A 19,697-nucleotide genomic window follows, 5' to 3' on the forward strand; every position below is an offset into this window, starting at 1 on the left:
GAAGCAAGTTGTTCTTATCATTCGAAATAGGGCCCTGAATAGTACAGGCCTACTCAATAAATATGCCCAATTTATATAAAAATGAGGCTCCTTTTTTAATTAACTGGCTAAGGTCCAAGACAAGGAGTAAGCAGCCCAGCCTAGACTTTTTGTCCTCTTCTTCCCCTAACGTAACCTTATCCACCTCAACTAGAGATGCATCACCCTCAAAAACCCTAGCCACCTTTGAACTTTCAGCAAGCCCTGTCGCCTGAGCAGTATGAATGTACGTCTTCAAACGGAAGTCTTCTACCATTGGCTCCCCAAAAACCTTCAATTTGAGCTCAACACCAACTTGAATGCACAACTCATCTATGATACATTCTCAACAACCTGCTTTCCTCGCTGGAATATGCTTTTGCAGCCTTCTCCTTCACCTACCTTCCTTTTCAATACCACCTGACTCCATGATCTAGGCACAAAAAGGCCTACAACACCTCCACCTCCAGATTCAATAATATATTATTGAATAACATTAAATATACTGCATTATTATAATCCAATTAACCAACAATGTGCATATAATATTTTGAGACCACATTGCCCCCACAATTTTGGTTAATTCTTATAATGTGTTGGTTTTTTAGAACTATTGCGTTATTATCATTATTTTTTTTTGGTTATTTATGATGGTAGAAACTTTTAGAACATGGATTTAGTTTTGTGCATATTGTACTACTGTGGTAATATTTTCTAAATGCTTGCTCAGATTCCCATGTTGAACCAAGGGCTATGTATATTCCTTTGAAAATTAGCAGAAAAAGGTGAAGAAACTAAAAGAGCTTTCCTAAAAATAGGCTTTCTGAACAAGTATTTTTTCAATTCTCTTATTTATTGTCCTTTTTAAAACTCTCTTCTTATTTAATTTCTTTTGTCATTGAAAAAACTGCTAGTCAATACCAAAAACAACTACAAGCAACCAAAATTATTCTTCCAAAAACCGCCCTTGTTTAAAATACTGCATTATAATTTATATCATTCATTCCAAACTTTAAAACCACCTTAATAAACCTCGCACGAGGAGATTGCTTCAAAACATATACAGCCCTTTTTTTTTAAACACGCAAACATGCCTACTAGAGTCCCCTTGAGCAACAAACCATGGGGTTGCTCCATATAATCCTATAAAAGTTGATATGGGATCTAATCATAAGTAGCAACTAAGGAAATGAGAACCTACACCGAAGCATTCTTTGCAGCTGAAGTCAGCATAATCAAAACCATAAATTTTGGGTCTGCCCCTTGTGCTCCTATTTTACATTTCTATAGTCAGGATGACACTAATTTTTTTGAAATGTTCTTTTAATTTTCCTAAATCTCAACCATAGGGAAGTGAATGAGTTTAGTCCCTTGAGTTCAATTCTTATTCTTATCAATTTCATCTTTCACGAAATAAGAGAATTTGATGGTTTGATAGTTCTGGTACTCTACTCTTGTAAATCTTTTCTGCATTGTTTTTTTTATTTTTTTTTTATACCAAAAGAAAAAATTTCATTAAAAGATTGGGAATAAACAAGAAGGAGAATAGGACATACCCGTAGAAAAATTTGTAGCAAACCAGAGAGCAAATACAAATAAACAAAAAAAGAAAGAAAAAGAAACAAACAAAAACCACACAGCACACAAAATCAAGCCAGCAAACAATGCCAATCCCATTGAATATCCAAGAAGCTCACTCCTTTAAAGTACCCTAGCCAATCAAAGCCATGCCAAGTATTGAATCTTCTCACAAACCAGCAAAAAATTAAACTTATTCCCCTAAAAAATATGTGCATTACGTTCCAACCATAAACCCCACAACACTGCAAAATAGGGGCATGTCCACAATGCTGCCTCGAATCACAATGCAGAAATAAATGGGGTGCTGTTTCTGAGCTGTCAAGGCTAAGAACGCGAACATCCGGAGAAAGTGCCTTAATTGTTCTCCCTACTTAGCAACAAGTTATTGGCATTGAGTCTATTAAGCACAACCAACCAGATAAAAGCCATGATTTTGTGGGGAATTTTGGCATTCCACATAGTATTGTAAAGAGGAAAAGAAGAATTTGAGCTAATCATTCACATAAGGATTTGCAATTTTGCATGAATGCACCCTAAAGGATCTGAGGACCAAGAATGACTATCTGCTCCCAAAGAAATATGACTCTTGTTCAACAAAATCAACAAAGAAGAAAGCTCATCCATCTCCCTATCATGAAGAGATCTCCAAAAATGAAAATATTAAGAAGGCACAGGACCACCTCAATCAACAACAAAAGAAGAAATAATGCTATATTTCCCAGAGCTCAAATGATAAATACAAGGAAAAGAAGTTGAAAAAACAACATTCACCAAGGAAAGACCTTTCCAAAAATGAATGCGGGAACGCCTTCCAAACACATACTTAGTATGGGGAATGAAAAGGGGATAAATCTGAGAGACAGGTTTACACAGGCTTTCTGCAGAACATCTAGATCCCAAATTGGTGTCCATCCCATTCTCATTCAGCCCAAACTTACTTTTAATGACTCTATGCCAAAGGGAAGAATCCTCTAAGGGGAAGAGTCAAAACCATTTAGCCAGGAGAGCAGTGGTTTTAGACACAAATGTCCAAAACCCAACCCACCCTCCAATTGGAGATTAGGTATCCTTTTAACATTGTTGAGGAAGAATGTTGGGTTAGTCCGAGCACTCTGGAAGAGTTGTTTTGTCTTAGATTTCAAGGTTTGGGCACAAGGAAAGATGCTGGAATTTTATGGGTTTGTGCTTTTTAATGGCTAAGGTGTGGTGCACTTGGATGGAAAAGGAATTCTTCTCTTTTTTTAGGGTGAAACCCTCCAGGGGTGCTTGCTTCAGGAGAGTGTGATCTTCTGTGCCTCTCATTGGGAGACAAGGGTGGCTGGTGCTTTTCCAGGAGTTCCATCATCTCACATTCAGAGCAACAGGCAATATTTGTTTATTGATTTGTTTTGACTTTTTTATGTGTTCTTTCGTACTTTTTCTTTTCATGACTTAATCTACACTCTGCTTTGAAGATTCTTTTCCTTATCAAAAAAAAAAAACAAATAAAAGCTCGAGGATTCAACTAGTAAATGTTTACTGTCATAAGCACACGTACAACTGATGGCTGTACCACCATCTTTCCAACTAGAAGATTTAAAAGCTTCCATGTATGAAGAGCATGTACTTACTCCATTGCTGTCCTCCAGCCCTTATGAAACATAACATCTAAGTGTGGAAAAGAAAATGAAAAATGAGAAACAATAAGGCTACAATATAAGGGATTTTACTATGAACAGCCACAAAAAATGGGAGGTAGGACCTAGTTCCTTTTTGAAGAGACATGACAAGATCTATGACAATAGTTGGATAACAAGTTGAAGAAATAATGTTACCTGGGGGAGCATTTGCGGAATACCTAACTATAGATGGATCATCTAATGTACCAGCTCTTGGAGGAGGCATGAGTTGATGGGTCTGCTGTCATTGGCACGTTTTGATGATGAAAGGAACATTAAAGATGGACAGATCTAATTCATATGCAAGAGGAATGGATGAAGTCAATGGTGGTTCGATAAATAAAGAAATTACTCAAAGAAGGTAAGCATTTGCTAGTTACCTAACAAACAGAGTAAAGGATGCAATAATATACTTTTTAAGCACCAGAATCCCAAAATACATGTGCAAGAGATATTGTATTGAGTTTATAAATACTCAGAGTTAGATTATAAACATAACAAGTACATCCAAATGGACACACGCCAAGAGAAAAAAAAAAAGAACTTGAGACAGAACTAACAGAGGAAAAGGAGATTAACCATGACGAACCCAAAATGGTTGCCAACTTATGAGAAAACAGGAAGTAAGAACTTAAACCAGCATACTTTTGGGACAAACATCTAAACCAATAAATTTTGCATCCTGACACATCATTTCATTGTGTACTGGAGATACAAGATGAATAATGATAATTGTCATATCATAAACTCTTTAAAAGGAATAAAAAATCATTCTGAGACATTGTCACACAAGAATGAATAAGTTCAAACACCAAATTGAGTTTAGTGCATAAGATTTCAAAGTTGAAAATAACACAAAACGATTTTTCATAATATACCCATGCACCTTAAACAGTCATCAATAAAGGAAACAAAATACATGAATCCACCACAAGAAGTAAAACAAGATGGACCATATTCATTAGAATTGACTAAATGGAAAGAACCACCGACTCAATCGATAACTATAGAAGGAAAAGAATACAAGACACCCCAAAGTGTTTACCCGATTGACAAGATTCACACAATGATAGGCGCGGACTTCAATAATGGAACTAAAAACTTCAGATTCTCCAATGATGGCTGTCCAAAAATAATAATGCCATTGAAACGAAGTATGTTATGTGGGCAGATGACAGGTAATACTGTCTAGATCACTGTCAAAGTAATACAATCAACCAGGCCCACGCTCACCACCAAGCAATTTTTCAATCTTGTGATCCTAGATAGCACAAGAAGAAGGATAAAATGCAATTACTCAATTGAAAAATTAGCATAACTTACTAACAGAGAGCAAGTTAAAAGAAAGTCCTGGAACAACAAGAATTGAGAAAAAAGAAATATTTTGATACAAATGAGCAACAGAAAAACTAGAACCAGAAAATATTGTACCACCTGCAGGAGTTGCAACAAAAGAAGAGACAATATTTGAACCTAATTAGCAATTCAGAGGACCTAGTCAATAGTCATATGAACTAAGGTTAATGCATGGGGTAGAAGAGCATAAAACTCATGCAGGACCACTTTTCCATGATAAGAGTAGCAGTAGAAGATGATAAATTCTAACTAAAAAACAATTTAGCCAACTCCTCGATGGAAATACTGAAATAATGACTCTATTATGATTCGGTATAACCCAAGATGTTAGTGTAGAAACATGAGATTGGGCTTCACCCCCTTCATGACACAACAGCGGGTACTCAAGATTCCAACAGTAGCTATAAGTAATGGTAAAATATATGACCATACCACACCCATGATCCCTGCTAAGATTTGATATACGTTGTTAGCCTATAACCTAACAGCTTAAGCTTTTAGATTAAGGGGTTGCTTAAGATGGTACGAGCTATGGTTGCCGAAAGGTACTGGGTTCTAGTCTTATTGCCATTGTTTACTGGATTGTCATAAAAAATTATCTTATTTCGTGCAATAGGTGGTATTTATTTTTCCCTCCACGTGTAATACACATGCAGAAAGTGTTAATGCTTGATATACACTGTTGGCCAGCAACATGATAGCTCAAGCTTTTAGGTAAAGTGGAAATTAGGCAGCCTCCATGATTCCCTTTTCATCCACAAAGCCACACCCACCAGTACCACAGCCACTACCAAGTGTAGTACGCCCCTTTGTTCCCCCTCCCCACCCTCCTGCATATAAATATGACCTCTACCACAGCAACTCCAACTTGTAATAGCAACTTCAGATTACAATCTCCATATTTAATGCACTTCAACCTAGTTTTTTTGTGCAAAAAGTTACTTCCTTCAGAAGAATCACATCAAAATCATTCAAAAACTGAACTCTCCAAACCATCTGCTCCTTAGAAATACAGCCATTTTCCTCCAACTTGTCTACATCATCAATCACTTGCAGTTCATTCTTCTTAAGCCTCACATGCCCAAAAACATCTGCACTACAAATTTGCAACATATCCTTGATTTTATTCACAAAACAGAACCTGTCCAACCTTCAATCACATTTTCTTGCCACAACCACCTAACCAATTTTACAAAATCAGAATGAGACAGCCACATGATCTCAAATCTAAAAGGAGTGAGACCCCAAGTGACTACTGACATATCACTTGCAACAAACCAAGTAAATTGAACACTCAACAAATGAATATCAATAAGATTGCAATTCCTAGATAAATTATTAAAGCCTTCATACAAGAGTAATCAAAGAACCTCAATTGGCATTTTTCCTTCGCTTGTTTACTTCCATGTATGATCAAGCAACATGCGCAGGGGAGTGTGAAGGGTAGATATGACTTGTTGTCTACAACCTAACAGCTTAATCTTTTGGGTCAGGTGATGACTTAACAAATCTATTGGCAATACAATTTGATGAGCTTTCAACATAAATAATTGCATAGGTAACACAATAAAACAGTAACATAGTTAAAGAGCCGGATGAATTAAATCCTAGTGAGTATTTACTAGATAAGCTTCCAAGACTAGAACAATCACATGGATAAAATGAAAAGGCGTGTTGATACAAGTAAATGGACTTTCAACAGTTTAAACAATTGCACAGATAAAATAAGGCATGTGTTAATTTAGTGAATGGACCTAGTGTGGTCTAACAAACTTAACCATCTAAATAAGCATTCAAGTATACAATCAAAATTGCAATAATAACAAACTAGCAACAAAGAAGGACTACAACATCCTACAAGTCAGTAATGATGCATATGACACTCAATATACAAATCATAAACTAAAATTTTCTACTATTTAAGAAAAGAAACGTGAATCAGATATTTATATCATTTTGACATTATTCCTACCTCTTTTTCAATCCAAGCATCAGCGCAAGATTCACCGGAGTATATTATATCAACACTGTAACATTATGAATATTAAAAGATTTTAGCAATGAGGACATTTATTATTTAAACATCATTGAATAGAAAGCAATCCCAATAACAATGACAGAAAAGGTTCAAAGATAATGCTAGACATTCAAGTTCACTTTCAAATTGTAAAAGCTTGATATACATTGTTGACCCACAACCTAACAACTTAAGCTCTTAGATAAAGTCATTAAGCTCACATGGAAAAGAGTCTAAAGCCCACTCTTTCAACTTTCTTTGTAGCGCTAAAAATGCTGGCATGCTTCTACCTAAACGACAAAGAATATTTTAAAATAAGTTTTGAAGTATTGTTTTGGTTGGCTCGCTATGCCTATATGCATCAGAATGTTGGGAAACTATGAAACAACATATCCAGAAAAGTAAAGGCTGCAAAAATGAGAATCCTAAGATGGATGAGTAGTACAACTCTTTTTATTGGTCATTTACTTTAATACCTACATTGGTAACTGTTAAGGCCTGATGTACATTGTTGGCCCATAACCTAACTTAAGCTTTTGGGTACAGTGGTAATCTAACATGGTATCAAAGCCACGGTTGCTAGGAGGTCCTGGTTTCTAGTATTGTTGTCTGCGTTTAGTGCACCCCAATATGGGTGTTATTCATTGTTTGTTTATCTCTCCACATGCTGTCAAGCTGCACGGGCGGGGCAGTGTTAAGGCTTGATATACATTGTTGGCCCATAACCTAACAACTTAAACTTTTAGATAAAGTGATAATCTAACAGTAACTAAGAGTAAGGATATTATGGTCATTTTGATGTACTTGACATATATTATAAATAGAGGAGAGACCTATGGCTGTCACACAATGCTTTAATATGGTAACAGAGCATGGTCCGAAGACCTAAACTCCAAGTGCTGCAGCCACCACCAAATTGAGCCCTAAAACCCTAAATCCTCTGCATGTCCATCACCATAGAAATCTGGTAGCACCACCATAGGCTTAAACACAGCCCATCAGCTGCCACAAGACACACAGTCGCCTGCAAGTTTGTGGAAAAATACAGCATGTTCAGGAACATCAAAACTGCTTAAGATCTTGCAAAACCAACAGAATAGGCACCCACAAACACTGCTGATTAGACCTATCCCTGAAAACCCAATTGCTGAAGCTGCCCTAACGGGTTTTCATGCAGCTGGTGGCACCAACTCCACACACCAACACATGAGGTTTCATACAGTCATGTTTTTGGCTTGGACTTGTCCTACATTGTTCAAATCCCTCCATAAACTATATTATCAAGTCCTTTGAGATGGATTTTTGCCCTAAGATCCCACCTTCTAGTTTTTTGTGCAAGGAACTCTGGGAATGGTCATGTGATACTGTTGGATGCCATTTGTCAATGGTTGTTGAGTTCATTGAGGCCTGAAATACGTTATATTACTGTGTTCCTGATTATTTCAGATTGTTTATCTGGTTTGTAGTTGATCTCAGTCGTGTATGTTGGCATGGAGTCCATGAATCCCAAAAGTATGTTTACTTCTTCACTGCCACAAATTATAACCAAGAAATTAGATGGAAAGAATAATGTGCAGTTATCTAGGGCTGAGAAGATCTATTTGACAGGCTTAGGCAAACTGAACGCTTGTTTCAGTTTGGTTCAGTGACGAAAAATGGAAAGAAGTACAGTTTCAGAAACATGCGTTGGGTTGGAACTTGATGGACCCTAGGTTGCAGGAATGTGCATGCATCTGGATGTATTTCAAGGAGCTTAGGGATTACATCAAACTCTTATAGTTGAGTAACATTACTCGTATGGATAATCCCTCCCAGGGGTACTTTCAATCACAAAAGGGAGATAGGAATGTCATAGAGTACTTTGTAGACATGAAGCGCATCAATGAGGAACTCAACATCATGCAACCCATGACAACCAATGTCTGTGAGATGCAAAAGCAGAAGGAGCACATATCCTTCAGGTCCTAGTGGGTTTGAAACCTAAGTTTGAGGCAGTTCAGTTCCATATTCTAGTTTGTGCATAGTCGTCATCCTTTGTTCATGTTTATTCTCATGCCCTTTGTGCTTCCTCTAGCAATCCTTCTTCAGATATTGGCTCCAATGTTTCAACCTCTAGCTCCAAAAGAATGCTTTTGTTACATAAGGTGATTCTGGTTTTCAAACAAGTATTTGCAGAAGTTTCGAGGGTGGTCTAGTCCAAGTAATTATGGCAGAAGCGATGGATGCAGTAGAGGCCACCCACGCAAGCATACTCATTGTGGACGAGGAGGCCATATGATTGTGCAGTGTTAGGATCTTCAAGTAAGACCCCCACGCTTCACCAAGGCAGCCACCACAAACTCCATTCTCCTCAGGTCAAAAGGTGGGGAGCAGCATACTATGTTTCAGAGAAAGAATATTCAAAGTTTTACAATAGCAGGCATCCCTTCAAGCTTCTCTTCCTATTGCATCTCTTGCTCATGTTGCCAGTATTTCTCCCACTAGTCCTTGGATTATAGATTCAGCTGCTATTGACTATATGACATGTATAACCAATTTCTTTTCCACCCTTTTCTTTTCGATAACAAAAGAAGGGATTTCATTGATGAGAGGAGAATTTACAAAAGGGGGGAAAAGACTTCTCCCCTCAAAATTCTGGAAAATTCATAAAAAACAAACCAATAAAACAAAAACTGGTAAACAAAAAACCATAAAATTCAGAGCAGAATATTCCTCCAAACCCCTCAAAAAAGATAGATAGCAATTCCTCCACCAACAGACCCAAGATTCTCCAATCACACCAAATAAATTATTCCAAATTCTCCAAGCATAGTCAGTGTAAAAATAAATGAGATTCCATTTTCAAATAGCATAACACGCATAATCTGGAGATACAGCCTTCAAAGATTTTCTGACCTGCAACAAGTTACTAGTGTTGATTTTATTAAGGACAATTAGCCATATGAAAGCCTTAATTTCAGGGGGAGCTTTTGCCTTCCAAATAGATGGATACAGGGGAAAACAAGAATTAGAACAGGTCAAAAGCTCAAAAAAAGACTTGCAAAAATAAACCCCCAAATAGTCCAAAACCCAAGACCAAGTATCCCTAGCTAAAGAAAGCTAACAATTGTTCAATAACGATAAAAAGGATGAAAGTTCCGACAATTCTCTATCGTTAAGAGGTCTTTTGAAATGAAAATTCCAAAAAACCAAAGGGCTACCTGAATCAACCACAAAAAGATAAATCATACTATCTTGCCCTGAGCTCAAACAAAAGAGACACAGAAAAGATGTGGCTAGAATATCATCCCCTAACCACAAATCATTTCAAAATCAAATCCGAGAACCCATCCCCACCACAAATTTAATGTGAGGAAGGGAAAGATTTGAGAAATAAATCTCCAAGGGCATCTCAAACTAACATTTGTACTCGTTCATTCTCACCCACCCCATACTTGATTATAATCACACTATGCCAATGGAGTGATCTTCTACAGGAAAATTCATAACCACTAGGCTAAAAGGGCGATGCTTTTAGACACCAAATTTCCAAGATCCAATCCTCCCTCCAATTTAGACATACAAACCTCATTTCATCTTACTAAATGATCCCTACAACCCTCGACCCGGACAAGAAGGTGCGGTCAGCCCTGGCAGCCTTCGACCAGCACATGACAGCGCGTGGGGCACTGCCTGGAGAAGGGATTTCAGTGGGGGGGCAGATCAGCAGTGTCTGTGGGTGACTATGGTGTTGTTTTTGCAAGATCTATGGAAGATTTTGTGTTCCTGAACTGGCAGTGTCGCCCAGGAAATTTCCAGCCACTGGTCTGACTTCGGGCAGCTGCTGGCTGTTTTCTGGGGCTTTAGTGCAGCTAGAAATTCTTCTATGATGGTAGGCATGCAGCAGATCTAGGGTTTTAGGCTTCACTTTTTATGGTGGTTGTAACACTTAGTGTTTAGGTTTCAGAACATGCTTTGATATCATGTTGAATAATTAGGTAAAATGGAAGACCTTACTTCAATGATCGGTCTCTCCCTCTATTTATAATATATGTCAAGTACAATGCTTTCTAACACATAATGATAATGCTAAATGACTATATAACCATTAACAGCCATATTCCCTTTGCGGTGGGTAAGATTTTGCGGATGTTGTGGATAGATGACATTGTGAATACTAGTAATATAAATCAGGGTATCTAGACTTTGAAGCAGTTTCAGACAAAGTTCCAAACTAAAATTTGGTCTATTAAAATACTACTTGAGTATAGAAGTATATGAAACCAATTGGGCCTTGGTAAGATTAAATGGGCCTAAAGTCAATGAGTCCGCTATGTTCTAGGTTAAGGGTAATTGGGCTTTGATGGCTGGTTTTTGAGCTAAATTAACTCAAACCCAATTAGGCCTGATCTGGCTTGGGCTAGTTTACCAGGATCAGCTAGGACTTGGGCCTAGTCTAGCTATTGGGCGTATAGGACCGTCTCGTCACAGAGAAAGTATGTTCTAGATCTTTTAGAAGAGACAAGTCTGTTAGGATCCAAACCTACTAACACACCTAAGGATCCTAACGGCAAACTATTATGAAATGGGGTTATTTGTTGTCTGACTCAAGACAATATCAAAGATTTGTTGGGAAGTTAAACTTCCTACCAAATTTTGCAACAAGTGTTGTGATCCAATTCTTCAATTCTACCCCAAATGAGTCATTGGGATGTTACTGTTTGTACCTTTTGATACCTCAAAGGTGCACTAAGAAGAGGCTTCTTGTATTATGATCAAGGTCATACTCAAATTCAAGGTTATATGGATGCAGATTGAGTTGTTTTACCCAAGAGATCTGTAACTGGTTAGTGTGTTTGCTAGGAGTAACCAAGTATCATGGAAGAGTAAGAAACAAATTGTTATGGCCCAATCAAGCGTTGAGTGGCACTCATTACATGTGAATTGGTTTGGCTAAAGAACATGTTGCAAGAATTGGTTTTCCAAAGCCTTGGCTTATGGATTTGATGTGTGATAGTCGAACTGCTATTCACAGTGCATCCAATTTAGTCTTCAATGAGAGAACGAAGCATATTGAAGTTGATTGTCATTTTGTCCAAGAAAACTTGAATAGAAGCTCATTACAACAACTCATGTCAACTCCAAACGCTAACTTCTCGATCTGTTGACTAAAGCTTATATCGATTGGTGCATGAAGAATGTGAGGTTCGGGTGCTCACATGCATAGAAGTGGCACATATACCTCCATTCGTGTAGACTAACAGAAGCACCACAAAGCAAGCATGCAAAGCAAGACACAAACATGCACACATGCATACGCGTGCACCCAAACAAAAAGGGGAAAGAGAGAGAGAGGGATGATGGGAGGATGGGTCTCAAAGATAAATGAGATCATCTAAGCCCCCATTTGGGAGCACTTAAAAAAAGTGCTTATAACACTTATCACTTAAATTAAGCACTTTTACAAATAAAATAAAAAAGTGTCGTTTGGCTTGTACTACAACAAACACTTATTGCAAAAACTGTTTTTCCATAATCACTTTTTTGAGAACTATATAAGTGAATTTTGAGAAGCAATCTAAGATAGCTTTTTGGCCACTTAAACGCGGCATTGTCCATTTGGCGGGGTCAATTTTTTAAATATAAGAAAATTTAGTGGCTATTTTATAATTTCAAAAATACATTAGAAGTTAATCATATATTATTTTACTACGAATTATAATATATTAATTATTAATGAAACATAATTTAATTCTGAAATGAAGAAGAAGAACCATCTATCAATTTAAATTAGTATTAAAATTAAAAATACTAATTTAATTAATAATATTATTTTAACATAAAGAAATATAATAATCATACGTCATAAATATAAATTAAGAACAAAATTATTGTTAATCAAAAAATAATATTATATCATTTTTATTTAATAAAAATATTTAAATGTTGATTAAAAATAACAGTTAGAATAATTATTAATCCAATTGTTAATTAAAAACTAATCATATATTATTTTATTATGCATTATAGCCTATTAACTATTAATAAAATATAATTAAATTCTAGAATGAAAAAAAAAAAAACCATCTATAAATTTAAATTAACATTAAATAGACTAAAAACGTTAATTTAGTTATTAATATTATTTCTAACATAAATTAATGTGATTATCATATGTTGTAAATATACATTAATGACAAGATTATTGTTAATTAATATATAGTATTATAATATTTTAATTAATAAAAAATATTTAAATTTTAATGATAAAATTAATATAATTATGATTTAAAATTTTAATTATAAATTACTAATATTTTTATTTAAAATATATTTAAAAAAACATATTAGTTAGTATAATTCAATTCTAGATTAAAAAAGAATTATTTATTAATTTAAAATAATATTAAATGAATTAAAATTTTAAATTTAATTAATAATACTTTTATCATAATTTTATATGATAGTAATAAGTTATAAATATACATTAATAACAAGATTATTATTAATTAAAAATAATAATCTTACATTATTTTTTTAAAATAAATATTTAAATTTTAATTATAAATAATTAAAATAATTACTAATGAAGTTATTAATTAAAAAATATTAATATTTTTTATTTAAAATATTTTTAAAAAGAATCATATAGTCCTATAATAAAAGTAAGTATCCAAATACCACTTATTTTAAACACAACCAAACACCACTTATAACTTTTAGTAGTTTTCCATTTCAGCACTTATTAAATTCAGCATTTTTTTTTTCTAAAAAACACTTCTGCATAGACATATGGGTATAACTCCATGACATAATGTTGCACAGAAACAAATGAACTTCAATCCAATAGGCAACAAAAAAGATGAACAGCCCAAGCTTAACATATAACAGGCAATAATAATTTATGTTCACAGAATAGTACCCAGCAAAATTTTCCTTGTGTGTAGGGAGTCCAGACATAATGGCATCGAATACAACCACAACTTTCACCTCTGAAAGTTCATCAAAAAGTAAAGTGAGGAAATAACATATGGATAACAAAGAATTATGATCATCAATTTTTAAGCTACACAATGTGAGATAGCTTAGATTTAAAGTATATATTTTGTGGACAAAAACTATCCATATCTTTTTGAAAATAAGATAAAACATCCTTTAAAAAATTAAGTTAGATCACAATGATTAAAAAAAAAAAATACATTTAGAGTGTTTCCTTTAGTAAGGTTCGGATTTAAATATAAAAAACTTTGTGCACAACTTTGATTTCCTTATATCATTTGAGAAGGACTTTCAGTGACTTTTTGCTGCAAATCATTAAATAATTTTGCACAATCAAAATTTCAGTAATTTTTCTTCTCCGAAGAAAAAAAAATCAATAGTTTATCATTAATTTGTGACTATATTCTAGTCATGGGTACCCTTGTAGATTGATACACCTATGGATCCTAACATGAAGTCCTCTAGGGATGTCAAACCAGATTTTCAAGACAAACGTCGATAGGTAATTGGTTGGCAAGTTGATCTACTTGACTATCACTAGAGTTGGCCATATCTTTTGCAGTCGAGGTAGTAAGTCAGTTTATGTAAAATTCCAAACAGCCACATCAGAAGGCTATTTATAGGATTTTGTGGTGCCTCAAAGACTCTCCCAGCATAGTTTTGATATATAATGCAATAAATACTGTGAGATCATGGGATAATCTAATGCAGATTGAGCAGGCTTTATTGATGATTGAAGGTCTATTACTAGATGCACTACATTAGTGGGAGGTAATCTTATTACCAAGCGTGTGTTTTTTTTTAATAGCAAAAGCAATTTCATTAATAGAAAAATAATTTACAAGGAGGGAGAACAAGAAATCTCCCCAAAAAATATGGTTCAAACCAGAAAAAAAAAACAAAAAAAAAAAAAACAACAACAAAAATCAAGAAACAAACTATTGTAGCAAGATCAGTACTCAAGTAGAATAGCAAGCTATGGCTTGTAGTGTGAGTGAGCTTATGTAGCTAAAGTCTCTTATATTAATGGGATTCTTGATAGTGAAGCCGATAGATATTGTCAACGCCATAAAAAAACAAAAAACAAAAAACAAAAAGAAAAAGAAAAAGGGAGTTGCCATTCTATTTCTTTTCTTTTTATAAAAAGGGGTAAAATAAAGAAAAACTCAAAAAAGAAAAAAATGGACTCAGGAGTTCATTTTTGTGTAGGGAAGATAGTCGAACAACCATCCAAGTGATGGTTATACTCCTAGCACCCCTATTGGAACCCATTCATGGAATAGTTACCGCACTTATGTGAGTGTGTGTGTGTGTGTGTGTGTGTGTGCCTCCCATTTTGAAAAAAATCAGCATTTCATAGACTTATATGGAAAACTGAACCCCACGGAAGTCTCACTACTCTTCCTTTATTTTAATTTGCACCTTTTTGAAAAAAGGTGTTTTTTTAAGACTAAACTTGCTCATTTCGGGATAAGTTACCTACATACCTTGGACCCGAGATCAAATCAACGTACTTTGAATAATTTGTTTGGGCATTTCTAAAATGAATTCCCCTTTGAGTGGGAGAGCTGATGTCTTAGAAGAAAAAAGAAGCGGGTGAACTCAATTTAAACAAAAACAAAAGGAGAATCCAGAGTTTTTGAATCAGAGTAGCAAAACCCCGAAAATGGGTTTTTGAAAACCGATAAATAGTCTCCAATTTTGAAGAGAGAGACAACCCCGTTTTGGGCAACAAATTAGTTCGAGAAAATTTAGTTTGGGAAAATCCAAAATGCTTTTAAATTGAAAAAACATTTTGCGACAAACTCCAATTTTGGAAAAGGGGCCAAAATTTGTTTTCAAGATTTGAGTTAAGGAGGAAAAATGAATAATGATTTTGAAACAAGGTTTCATGGAGCCCATGCAGGGAAATTAATCCTACAGTGGTCCCATTACTTCCTCAAGATCTATTTTTGATGAAGACCGGTATTTGTTTTTGCAATTTGAAACTAGGAGGAAAATGAATCTTGATTCTTTAGAAAGAGGCTTTCGTGGGACCCATGCGAGGAAATTAATCCCATAGGGTCCCATTACTTCCTTGAGACAATTTTTGGGAAAGACCGGTGTTCACTTTTGCAATTCGAGAAAAGAGGGCAAATCAATTTTTTATTTTTTAGAAAAAAAGTGTTTTGTGGGGCCCATGCAAGGAAATTATCCCATGGGGACCCCATTATTTCCTCAAGAACCCTTATTAACTAATAATGTTAAACTTGAAGTCTACATGCAAACATGTTAAAACATGTTTTTCTTTTTAATAAAGGGCCTACATGAACTATTATGAAAGAAGAATATATATTATGCAAGGATTACTTATGTTTTTAAAACTCACTCTTCAATAAGCAAATGAATGGAAAATTGAAAAAAGAAAAATAAAATAAAAGAATTACTTAACAATTATTTTCATTTAACACTTATATTTTTAAAACTCACTCTTCAATACTTCAAGAACAATGTATAAGAAGGTTGAAAATGGTGAAAAAATTTTTGGATGATTTTTCTCTTCTTTTTAACGTTTTGGAATTTCAAGGATATTATTTTTTATTTTATTTTAAATTCACCTAGCAATTTTATTTTTATTTTTTCTTCAATAAAAAAATTGTGTACACAATGAATTAATATGCAAAGTGAATTCTAGACACATAAATATTATGTTTTTTCAGATTAAAAAAAAAAAGAAGTAAATTAGATTGAGAAAGAGAAGCTACAAGCTAAGGAGACGAGTAAAAAATTTTAAAAAAAAAAAAACAACAACAACAACAACAACAATAATAATAATAATAATAATAATAATAATAATAATAATAATAATAATAAAGATGAAAAAATAAAAAAATAAAAAATAAAAATAAAAATAACTGAAAAGTACTCCTAACCAAGAAAACCCTTTTCAATCCCTTTCCATCCTAATTCACCAAGCACTTTAAATTTGCAAGCTCCCTCTAACCCTTCTTCTCTTTGTAATTACCCCCATCAAAGCACACTTCAATTCCACCACATCACGCATTTTTAAATCCAATTTATCCATTATATCTGGGGCTTCTAAGTCCTTCCTAGAAATCACCTCCTCTTGTGCAGGTAAAATTCCATCATTGCACTGCAGTTTATTATCCAACCCATCATTCTCAAAAATAGGAACGGCTCCAATCTTTCCAACAGTGCAGGATGTAAATATGATAGATCCCTGAAAACATCACAGGAATCAGAAACATATCCATATTGTTCCCAAATCTCATCAAACAGCAAATCACCAGCACAGTCAAACTCACTGATTTCATCACTATCATAATCTAAAAATCTCCCCATTTCTTAGCCTCCTTTCCTTTGCTAAGTCCATCACTTGCTATATCCTTCATCTTAGGAAGTGTATCTTCCACAATGCTCAACTCTCCTTCGGAATCTCTTCTTATAATTGTTAAAATGTCAACCTAGAATATCTTTGTAAATAAAAAACAAATTAGGAAAGTGAGTAATTAGTGAGTAATTATGGGGGATTTGATTTCATTTAATAGGAAATTATTTCCTTGATTAGAATAGGTTATTGTATTATATATTGGATTGTACGTAAGAACAAAATTATGAAAGAAATATTTTTTCCAATCTTTTCTTCTTTCATGGTATCAGAGCTAAGGTTTCTTAAACCCAGCTAAAACAATGGCTGACAGCAGAGACTCTATCTCCTCTGCAAACATCACCGGTGATTCAGAGGTTACGTCCGGTGGGAGTACGAATGATAACACAGTTTTTCCATTTTCACTGGAAAAATTAAACAGAAAAAATTTCCGTGAATGGGCTCAGTCCATTAAACTAGTAATTGAGGGAAAAGGAAAGCTTGGTTACCTTACCGGTGAGCGAAGGAAACCAGATCCATCCGACGCCGTCGCCTTGCAAAGATGGAGGTCCCAAAATTCCATGGTCACGGCTTGGCTCGTCAATTCAATGCAACCATCAATCGGAAAAATTTATTTGTTTTTGCCGACGGCGAAGGAGGTCTGGGGAGCCGTACGTGAGACGTACTCCGATGGCGAGAGTTACTCTCAAATCTTCGACATCAAGACCCGATTGTGGCAGATGAGGCAAGGCGAGAGAGGGGTTATCGAGTATTTCATGGAGATGAGTCATCTCTAGCAGGAGATCGATCTGAGCATCGACGAAGAGTGGGAGTGCTCTGGCGATAGCACGCGAAACCGAAGGAGGCTCGAAAACGAGAGGGTCTTCGAGTTTCTTGCCGGCCTGAATCGAGAGCTCGACGACGTGAGGGGACGGATCCTTGGCCGGCGCCCTCTCCCTTCAACCCGAGAAGTTTTCGCAGAGGTCAAGCAGGAGAACAGGAGATGGCTAATGTTGCGACCCCAAAATGATTCGGCTAGGCTGGACCGAGCTGCACGTGGATTTGCCCAAAAATTAGATGGGCCGCACGCCGGGCCGGACGCTTCAGCCCTTACATTAAAAGGCCCAGGAGGACCTAGTCAACGGCCACAAAGAGGTAAAATATGGTGTGAACATTGTCGAAAAACAGGTCATTCAAAAAATACCTGCTGGGAGATTCATGGAAAACCGGCAGACTAGAAACCGAGACAATACCACAAAAATCGTGGGTACCAGGCCAACACTGGCGGGTCAAATGAAAGATCACAAGGAGAGAACAATGATACCCCATCCGGCAGTGTATTCAGTCCTGAACAGGTGGATCAGTTATATAAGATGTTTTCATCAATGCAAACATCAGGGTCAATCTTCCTCTGGTTCTCTGACTCATCGAGGTAATCATCTGACAGCTTTAAAAACCACATCTTGTTACAAATGCCCTTGGATAATTGATTCGGGTGCGTCCGATCATATTACTGGGTTATATCAATATTTTTCATCCTACTCCCCATATGCCAGGAATTTGAAGGTAAAAATTGCAGATGGATCTCTCACCAGTTACTGGAAAAGGAAGTATTCGCATATCTGATTCCTTAACTTTACAATCAGTCTTACATGTCTCCAAGTTATCCTGCAATCTGTTATCTATCAGTCAGTTAACAAAAGACTCAAATTGTTCCGCTAAACTTGTTTCCTCCCATTGTGTTTTTCAGGACCTATCATCGGGGAAGACGATTGGCACTGCTAAAGTGTATGAGGGACTCTACTACTTTGAGGAGGCAAGTTTGAGTGAATTATGTAATACTGCAATTTGTGATTTTGCATCTACTTCTAAAAATAGTGAACTTTTGTTATGGCATTCACGGATGGGTCATCCCAATTTTCAATATTCAAAACGTTTGTTTCCTTCTCTTTGTTCAAATAAAATGGCTTCTAAGTTTCAATGTGAAGTATGTGAGCTTGCTAAACATCGTCATACTTCGTTTCCATCATCCATATACAAACCATCTCGCCCATTTGCTATGTTTCACGGTGATGTATGGGGTCCCTCACGTTCCCTAAATCGCACCAATACAAAATGGTTTGCGACCTTTATCGATGACCATACTCGTCTTTGTTGGGTCTACTTACTGAAAGACAAAACTGAAGTTCGTTCCATTTTTATCAATTTTCATACCATGATTCATACACAGTTCCAGACTCATATTCAAATCCTACGTACTGATAATGGTACGGAATATTTCAATACCATCCTGGGAACTTATCTTCAAGATCATGGGATTGTTCATCAAAGTTCTTGTATGGATACCCCTCAACAAAATGGGGTTGCCGAACGAAAAAATAGACATATACTTAAAGTCGCCCGAGCTTTAATGTTTACTACCCACATGAAACATTATTTTTGGGGCGATGCCATCTTAACAGCCATGCATCTCATTAATCGAATGCCAAGTTGAGTACTCTCATTTGTCACTCCTCTACAGAAATTTCAGGAAAACTTTCCTAACTCTCGACTCCCTTCCAGTCTCCCACTGAAAATTTTTGGTTGTACTGCGTTTGTTCATGTCCATGCACACCACCGCGATAAATTGGATCCTCATGCCATTAAATGTGTTTTCATTGGTTATTCACCTACCCAAAAAGGCTACAAATGCTATGACCCGGTCTCAAAACGACTGTTCGTT

General features: G+C 35.6%; 1 protein-coding gene across 6 annotated transcripts in view; it reads right to left on the reverse strand.

The window, feature by feature from the left end:
* Positions 1-19,697, reverse strand: part of LOC131164644 (uncharacterized) — a 61,328-nt gene that overhangs the window by 29,601 nt on the left and 12,030 nt on the right. For all 6 annotated transcript variants that reach the window (XM_058121983.1, XM_058121982.1, XM_058121988.1 and 3 more), the window contains exons 5-6: positions 13,532-13,601; positions 6,586-6,640 (exon numbers count right to left, since the gene is read on the reverse strand). In XM_058121983.1, coding sequence (XP_057977966.1) covers positions 6,586-6,640; positions 13,532-13,601 — 125 coding nt within the window. The remainder of the gene's footprint in view (positions 1-6,585; positions 6,641-13,531; positions 13,602-19,697) is intronic.

Source organism: Malania oleifera, chromosome 9, assembly GCF_029873635.1.
Source record: "Malania oleifera isolate guangnan ecotype guangnan chromosome 9, ASM2987363v1, whole genome shotgun sequence".
NCBI classification, from domain to species: Eukaryota; Viridiplantae; Streptophyta; class Magnoliopsida; order Santalales; family Ximeniaceae; genus Malania; species Malania oleifera.